Raw genomic sequence first — 9,185 nt, forward strand, 5'->3', positions numbered from 1 at the left:
GCCCTGAACTCCATTCCTTTTAAAGGCTGAGTAACATTCCATCTTATGTATATACCACATTTTGCTTACCCATTCATCTCTCAATGGACATTTGGGTTATGTTTTATTTTTAAGAGTTCACATCTCTTTACTGGGGTACATACTCAAATATTTATAAATTAAATTATAAGACAGCTGAGATTTGCTTCAAAATACTCCAGTTTGGAAAGAAAGGGCAATGAAACAATATATCACTTCTCACTTAACAGATTAACAAAGATTAAAAAACTGATAATACCATATATATTGGCCAAGATGTGGGGAAACATGCTCTTTCATTCATTGTTGGTAGAGTATAAATTCATGTCTTTGGAGGGCTCTATCAAAGTTTAAAATGTACATTTACTTTAACCAAGATAATAACTTCTAGAAATTTATCCTGACCCGTGTGCTCACACATATACACAAAGAAGAGTATACAAGCATACCGACTGCAACAATGTTTATAATAGTCCAAGACTGGAAACAATTTAAATGTCTATCAGTAGGGAAATGACAGCATAAATTACAGGAAAAAAATATAAAAGTGCAATGAAATACAATTTAACTGTAAAAAAAATGAAATGGTTCTATGTACACTAATAAGAGACTGGGTCCAATAATTATGTTAAGGGGGAAAAAGCCAGGTACAGAAGAGTATACACTATTTAACCAGACATTCACTGCTTCCATTTCTGGCACTGCCACAGACCAAACAAATCTAAAAATTTCCCACAACAAAAGAGCTACAATTGCAGAGTAAATGATAATTAACATCTTTTAAATGTATACCTAAGCTTAAAATAAAGGAAATGTATCACTGAGGAATGGGCTAGAGGAAAGAGGAACCCTTACTTTTTACTTTATCCACCTTTTTTTTTAAAGATTTTATTTATTTATTTGACACACAGAGAGAGAGAGAGGAATCACAAGTAGGCAGAGTGGTAGAGAGCGGCAGAGGGAGAAGCAGGCTCCCCGCCGAGCAAGGAGCCCGACGCGGAACTCGATCCCAGGACCCTGGGATCATGACCTGAGCCGAAGGCAGACGCCCAATGACTGAGCCACCCAGGCGCCCCTCACTTATTTTTTTTTTTTTAAGATTTTATTTATTTATCTGAGAGAGAGAAAGCATGAGCTATGCAGAGGGATCATGATCCAAACCAAAGGCAGACGCTAAACTGACTAAGCCATGCAGGTGCCCCTCCACATATTTTTATGTTGTAACCAATATGTATTACTTTTGAAATTAAAAAAGAAATTATCGGGGCACCTGGGTGGCTCAGTCCTTAAGAATCTGCCTTCAGCTCAGGTCGTGATCCTAGGGTCCTGGGATAGAGCCCCACATCGGGCTCCCTGCTCTGCGGGAAGCCTGCTTCTCCCTCTCCTACTCCCCCTGCTTGTGTTCCCTCTCCCACTGTGTCTCTCTCTGTCAGACAAATAAATAAAATCTTAAAAAAAAAAAAAGAAATTATCCCTAAAGCACTCTCAAAAAAGATGCTATGGGTTTAATAATCAATAAATAATCAATTTAATAATCAATCAATGAATAACTAAACCAATGTAATCAAAGTTAAATATATTCTGTCCATGCCAGGGTAGTCCAGCTTTGCCCACCAGGAACACTGCTATAATTTGTTGATGATTTCCAGTTCTGAAAAGGTTCCAGAGGCAGTCCAAGTATACAGCCACTATTTTATCCAATTTAATTCATCCAATTTACTAAGCACCTACTAAGTGCAAGAGACTAGGCTGGCCTCTGATTAATAGCAAGATAAAGTTCCTATTTTTTAAAGAGCTTAGAATCTATGAGGAAGAACAAGCAAGGAGGCAAAAAAAACTATAAATACAGGATAGAACATGAAAAATGGTCATCCTCTGCACCAAAATTTGAGAACTAAATGTTTAAAATTCCAACTTCTGGTTAGCACCATCAGAACCCCAAACCAATCAGACATTATTTTAGATTTTTCATTACTTTTTAATTTATCCATCCATCAACCATTTTTGACAATGATTACATTTATTCATTAGTGGCAAAATTATGCTGTTACTAATTATTAATAATATCTAGTTTCCATAGCCTTTGTGATTTCATCCCACAAATGAATTTTTTTTTAAGATTTTATTTATTTATTTGAGAGAGAGAGAGCACAAGATGGGGTTGGGCCAGAGGGAGAAGCAGACTTCCTGCTGAGCAGGGAGCCCGATGTAGGACTCAATCCTGGGACTCCAGGATCATGACCAGACCCCAACACAGACATTTAACCAACTGAGCCACTCAGGCACCCCCACAAATAAATTTTCAGTTGTTTTCTTCCTCTGGTTTGTATACCTGTTATATTTCCACACCATATCAATACCACTACAAAAATAACTGAATCCTCTCCCTATATTTTTATAACTATAAATTTGAAAATAGTAATTTACTAATTACTAATAGTAATTAGTAAAACAGTAAAAATTAACAGTGGTGGATCCAACATTCTTCCCCGTCTCCAATCACACATTACCTACAACAGACACTTGGGAAAAGGATTAAGGCATAGCAGGTTTTCTAAGAAAGCAGATACAGAGAAAACAGAATCCTTCCTTAAAAATTTACTGAAAAATGGTATTTAAAAATTTCTATTGCAGTTACAATAACAACCCCAAAAACAACATGTCTTCAATTTTTAGCAACCTAAAAGGATTTTAAGAAATATCAAAAACTGACAAAAGTTAAATATATTCTGTCCATGCCAGGGTAGTCCAGCTTTGCCCACCAGGAACACTGCTATAATTTGTTGATGATTTCCAGTTCTGAAAAGGTTCCAGAGGCAGCCTTTTAACCTGCACTATTGGCTAACATCACCTATGTCTCTCCAGGCAGTAGATTAGGTGCGTAGCCCAGAATTATTCTATCCAACCCAAAGAGTTGTAAAAATGTCAGAATTTTCACACGGCCACAATACATTTATTGTTTACTCTTGCCCTTTATGAAATTGGACATGGTAACTGCTGGCACATACAGGCAATAGCCCTGCATTTCAGATAGGCAATAATAATTATTTATCAGTATGTATCAACTCACAGAGGGCTGCCAGACTAGGGGAAAAAATAAAAATCTACCGGATGTCAGTAAAGGCAAATGCTGTAAGATGAGGATATGCCCTGCAGGAGTACCTTCAGAGAAAACTTGAGATATTTCCACTCCTACACAGAAGCATCACAATTGAGATCAGACTTACAACTCATTCAGACCAACCTGATTATTATGACTGTGTTCCAAAATTCAGGAAAAAATCAATATTATTTCCTACTTTCCCCTTCTTTAGGGGTCCCAAATGCTAACCTCATCTAAGAAGTAAAAATGTCTAAATACCAATAAAGGATTGTTCCAATTCCCATTTTTAAACCCCTCTTAAAAAAATTTTTTTTTAAAGTTTTTAAAAAGAAAAGGGGTGCCTGGGTGGCTCAGTCGTTAAGTGTCTGCCTTCAGCTTACATCATGATCCCAGGGTCCTGGGATCGAGTCCCTCATTGGGTTCCTTGCTCAGCGGGAAGCCTGCTTCTCCCTCTCCCACTCCCCCTGCTTGTGTTCCCTCTCTCGCTGTCTCTCTCTCTGTCAAATAAATAAATAAAATCTTTAAAAAAAAAAAGAAAAAGAAACAAAGGCCCAAATAAGAACAGCATATTAGGGACACCTGGGTGGCTCAGTCGTTAAGCATCTGTCTTCAGCTCAGGTCATGATCTCAGGGTCCTGGGATTGAGACCCGCATCGGGCTCCCTGCTCAGTGGGGAGTCTGCTTCTCCCTCTGCCTGCCACTCCCCCTGCTTTGTGCTCTCTCTCTCTCTCTCTGACAAATAAATAAAAATCTTAAAAAATAATAATAAAAAAGAACAGCATAAAAAAACACAGTATTGAACAGAAGTACCCAATAGGAATGCTATTTGTAGAGGCAGTAGAGAGAAATGTTGAGCTGTCGCTCTCTGGAGCCAGCAGGCTGGCAGTAGCTTACTACCTGTATAACCCTGAGCAAATTTTTTAAAACCGTGCCCCACTTTCCTCTTCTGTATCATGGGAATAATGACAGTAACAATCTCAGGTTTGTTGAAGATTAAATGAGTTACCTAATGTAAAGCAGTTAATATTTGACTACTGTTTACCACACAGTTGGATAAAAATCCAAAGTGTTAATAACACTCTTTTAATGAGGCTGTTGGAACACAAGAAGTCTGATACTTTGCTTAGTACTCAGCCTTATGAAGGGCAATTTGTAAATCCCACGGTTGAGAATTTATCTCACTGATATTTTTGCACAGGTGTAAAAAGACAGGTATAGGGGCATCTGGGTGGCTCAGTTGTTAAGCATCTGCCTTCAGCTCAGGTCCTGGGATGTAGCCCCACGTTGGGAATCCCTGCTCAGCAGGGAGTCGGCTTATCCCTCTCCCTCTGTCCCTGCCCCTCCTCGTGCTCTCTCTTGCTCACCCTCTCTCAAATAAATAAATAAAATCTTAAAAAAAAAAAAAAAAACCACAGGTATACAAGGTTTTTTATTTCATACTGGAAACCCAAATGTCAAATATCAAAAATGACAATAAATAAAGAGTGGCGGGGCACCTGGGTGGCTCAGTCGGTTAAACGTCTGACTCTTGATTTCAGCTTAGGTCATGATCTCAGGGTCATGAGCTAGAGCCCCACAATGGGCTCTGTGCTGGGTATGGAGCCTGCTTAACATTCTCTCTCTCTCTCTCTCTCTGTCCCTTCCCCGGCTCATGCGCACTCTTTCTTAAAAAGCCAAAACAAAAAATAAATTAATTAATTAAAAAAGAGTGGCAAATTCATGATATGAACACTATACAGCAGTGTTTTTTGGGTTCTTCTTAGAGTAGGGTGAGTACACTGATTTACTGACATGGAAAGACCTCTTGGTAAGTGCTTGGTAAGTGAAAAATGCAAGATGTTATGTTACCTTTTGCATGAAAAGAAACTGAATAATCAAAATACATATTCATCCTTGTTTGTTTTTGCACTAAGAGAAAATAGTAATGGTGAGAAGGAACTCGGCAGATGAAAGGCAGGATGGGAGGGAAACTTCAAACTGTGCATCTTTTTATTTTTTCTCTTGCGCTTTTTTAGCTACATGAATATTTTACCTACTCAAATATTAATTTTTTAAAGTATTTTTTAAGTGTAAGGAATACACTTTGCTTCTCAAACATTGGCTGCAATTACTACTACCGTTGTTTTTGTTAGTAGTAGTAGTGATAGTAGTTGCAAGCTCAAAATACCTCCTTTCTGAAGCCTTTTTCATACTCCCTCTGCACAGAAGCCTCCTCTAACTCCCACTATTTAAAGAATTTATCATTTTCTACTCTAGTGTAAGCCCCTTAGGAGGTTGGTCAATGTCTTGTTCATTTTTAATATCCTTGCTTGCACCTGGTAGATACAAACATTCTGTAGTAACAGTAACCTACAAGTACTCCAAAGAAGAAAATAGTGACCCTTTCTAAAAGAATTATGCTCTATCATTAATTATAAGACCGGAAAATTTCAGAACTTGAATAACTGGATTTGCTAACATTCTTTCAACTACTGCCCAGCCAAAATGTCCTCTCTTTCACCAAGTTTCCCACCCCCCCCCCAGGACTTCTCCAGACATTGATAACATGTCCCAAGCCAAGACACTACATGTACCAACTCCTTAACTCACTGCAATCTCTGAAATGCCTTTTATCCTAAGTCCCAACACCCTGGTACACTGCTCCTATCGAAAAAGCATTTGTTGGGCGCCTGTCTGGCTCAGTCGTTAGGCGTCTGCCTTCGGCTCAGGTCATGTTCGGCGGGAAGCCCTGCTTCTCCCTCTCCCATTCCCCCTGCTTGTGTTCTTGCTCTTGCTATCTCTCTCTCTGTCAAATAAGTAAGTAAAATCTTAAAAAAAAAAAGAAAAAAGAAAAGAAGAAGCATTTGTTGACTGTCTCCTTTTAGATAGAGGTTCACATATTAGCGAATAAAGTGCCCTTTTAACTGAAGACCTAATACTTGATTCCTAATTCGCTCAGTGTTTTGTTTGTTCTTCTGGTATGTAGGGTGTTCTATAACCGACTGTTCAGTAGCCCAATTCTAGATGTCATTCCGGCACACCAAATACTCCACTGACAGCTCAACAGTCACTTTTCATGCAGGCCCCTCCCCTTCCCTCCTCCCTCAATCCTCATAAGCCCTAGAGCTCCTTCCCCGATACTGACAGACACACCGACAGTTCAGAAGTCCTTCTACCCAACCTGTCCTCCCCTGCAGCTGCAAGACCACCTCCCCGACTCTTATCATCCTGCGACCCAATTCGCCCCAATACCATCCCCCTCCCAGCCAATCCAAACCACATCATCAGTTTCTTCCCAAGAACCAGGCAGCTTTAAAGCTTTTCCCAATAAGTACACAATTGACAACTCGACACCAGATTCTCCAAGTAATCCTTTCCTCCTCCTTCCCCTCCTACCCCACGCACTGGCTCTCCTGTCGCTACCACTCACTTGCCCTGGCTTCCCCGAAAATTCACAGCCTCGTTCGGTAAACACGCTCTCCGCTTTCCCCATTCCCTTTCCACCGCTGACAGCTCAGTCACCTCCATCCCCATGTGGCTGCACCCTCCCCCACTCCTTTCCCTTGACAGCTCAGGGTCGGCTCCCAGCCTTCCCCCCGCCCCAGGCCTCCCCAGACCTGACTTGGGCCCCCCGCGGTGCCCCCCGCCCCGCAGGAGGGCTCCACTCACCCACTCTCCCGCATCACGTTGCTGTCCCCGCAGTCACAGGCACCCCCAGCCTGGCTGCGGAACATATTGAAGTCGTGTCCGGTATGGTCGCCCTGGTGGAAGCACTCCGCGCACAGCGACATGCAGGGGGAGATGCCGCACGTCCGGCAGCGGTAGGCCACGAAGTTGGCTGTCCAGACCAGGCCGCAGAGCGCCGCGGGGTCGTAGGCCCGCACCGCCGCGCAGAACTCGTCGTAGCCTCCGCCGCCCGCCAGAAGGCACTTACACCACTCCAGGGCCTCCTCCTCGGCCGCCCCCGGACCGCCCCCGCCGCCGGCTACCGCCGCCTCCTCGCCGTCCGCAGCCGCGGTCAGCGGCCGCTCGGCGCTCAGCACCCGCTCCAGCAGCGCCTGTAGCTCCTCAGCACCTGCCCTGTTGTCCGGCCGGCTGAGGGCCGCCTTCAGGTGCGCCGCAGTGGCCGCCTTGTCCAGGGCCAGCCCAGGCGCGGGCAGCTCAGGTTGGGACGGCTGCGGCCCCCCGACGGCCGCCGCGGCCGCCGCCGCCGCCATGATGAGAGCTCAGAATTTGGAGAGCCCAGAGCCGGCGGCTCCTCCCGGGAGGGTGGGGGAATTGACTGCTGCGATTGCTCGGCCCGCCCAACTCTCGCGATACCCCGGAGCCGCCGCGCACCTCCGTCTGCTTCCCCGCCCCTGCACACGCCCCCTCGAGCTTCAGGGCTGCTCCCCGCCCCTCTCTCGTGGGTCCTCTTCTGTTCCTTCCCCCCTCCTCTTGGCTCTCAAAGCTGAGAGCTACTGAGACAAGGGACCCGCCTTTAAATATATATATATATGGACAACTTTATATGGACCATATGAAAAATCTTTAAATATGGACTTTTTTTCTTTATTTACCTGGACTATAGGAATTATACACAGCATCTTTCAGAGGTATTTTAAGCATTTGCATTTCGTTTTGAGATGTAGATTCCCATTGTTATTAACCCTTAATTACTATTGAATCACTATTACTATTGAAGCAAACTCCTAACTTTCCCCCAAATCAATTCTTACCCTCACATTATTATCAGGTTAATCTAAAGTACATTTTGTAGATGATTAAAGTACACTACATTCTTACTATCATTCTCCTGTTCAAAATCTTCAGTGGAAAAAAAAGCTCCTTAAATATTCTCTCAAAAACCCACCTATCTTTTTTTATTTTTTTAAGATTTTATTTATTTATTTCAGAGAGAGAGGGAGAGAGAGAAGCAGGCTCCCACAGGGCAGGGATCCGGACTAGGGCTCTGTCCCAGGACCCGGAGATCATGACCTGAGCTAAATGTAGACACTTACCTGATTGAGCCACCCAAGTGCCCCCAAAAGCCACCTATCTTTCTATCCTTATCTCCTGACACTACTCCAAGTTTGCCATATGAAAGAGACCAATGGGACTGTTCACTGTTTTATGAGGCTTTATCATTTCCTGCCTCTGGGTCTTTATTGTTCCTAGTTCCCACACTACTCCATCCCACTCCATCACCCTACAACCTAATCTAGCACAGTCTAGCTATGTAATTTCTTTTCTTCAAAAGGATGGCTCTTAACTTACTTGATGACACAACTTTGTTTTAAACTTTACACCAGACATGGGCTCGAACTCTGCACCCCAACATCAAGAGTCGCATGCTCTACCAACTGAGCCAGCCAGGCACCCCTTAATGATATAACTTATTGCCTTTACTGTAAAATCTCATCTTCACCTCACTACTAATTGGTAAATTTCCTAAGGGCAAAGAATGAGTCTTCTTCATCATTGGACATAAATGTTCAAATATTTGTCTGATTATTGTTAAATAGAACATACTTAATATAGATAATGTTTGTTGCATATTTTTTATGGGCCCTGCTCTTTATATATGTTATTTCATTTAATCCTCTCAATAATTTTATGAAGTAAGTACTGTTAACAGAGGAAACTAAAACTTAAGGAGGTGATTTATGTGCCCCAAAACACACAGCTGGCAATTAAGTGAAATGTGACTAGAACCCAGATCCATCTGATTCCAAAGCCCTGCTCTTAACTACCACACCAGTATTTTCCAAACCTGCCTGATCTCTAAGAATCACCTGAAGCTCCACTCACAAAAACAGATTCCCAGGAACCATCTCAGACCTAAGGAATCAAAATCTCCAGAAGTTATACTATCCTATCTAACAAAATCTGAATCTTGAGGGAGATTATCATTAATGATCCTTCCAGAACTAAAAATCTACAGCTTATTAAAATTTCCACAGCTTACTTCCAGACAGCTGGCTCTGTTATACAATATAACTTAGTAACACAAGGTAGAGGACAACCAAGAATGAAAAAAAACTGTAGAAGAAATAATCCAAGGAAGTAGAATAAGAGTATTTCCAATCCATAACCCTGTGTTATA

The 9,185-nt window shown here is 42.4% G+C and overlaps 1 protein-coding gene across 9 annotated transcripts in view; it reads right to left on the minus strand.

Annotated features, from left to right (window-relative positions):
- UBR3 (ubiquitin protein ligase E3 component n-recognin 3) overlaps positions 1 to 7,366 on the minus strand; it is a 230,448-nt gene extending 223,082 nt beyond the window's left edge. For 5 of the 9 annotated variants that reach the window (XM_081814231.1, XM_081814223.1, XM_081814224.1 and 2 more), the window contains exon 1: positions 6,770 to 7,365. In XM_081814231.1, the coding sequence (XP_081670357.1) occupies positions 6,770 to 7,317 (548 nt within the window). In that variant the 5' untranslated portion in view covers positions 7,318 to 7,365. Of the gene's footprint in view, positions 1 to 6,769 lie in introns of all 9 variants that reach the window. The other 4 variants (XM_081814227.1, XM_081814226.1, XM_081814230.1 and 1 more) reach the window with 2 other exon arrangements.
- Positions 7,367 to 9,185: the final 1,819 nt, after the last annotated feature.

The sequence above is a fragment of the Leptonychotes weddellii genome, chromosome 3 (assembly GCF_054177405.1).
Source record: "Leptonychotes weddellii isolate Sample4059 chromosome 3, ASM5417740v2, whole genome shotgun sequence".
NCBI lineage: Eukaryota > Metazoa > Chordata > Mammalia > Carnivora > Phocidae > Leptonychotes > Leptonychotes weddellii.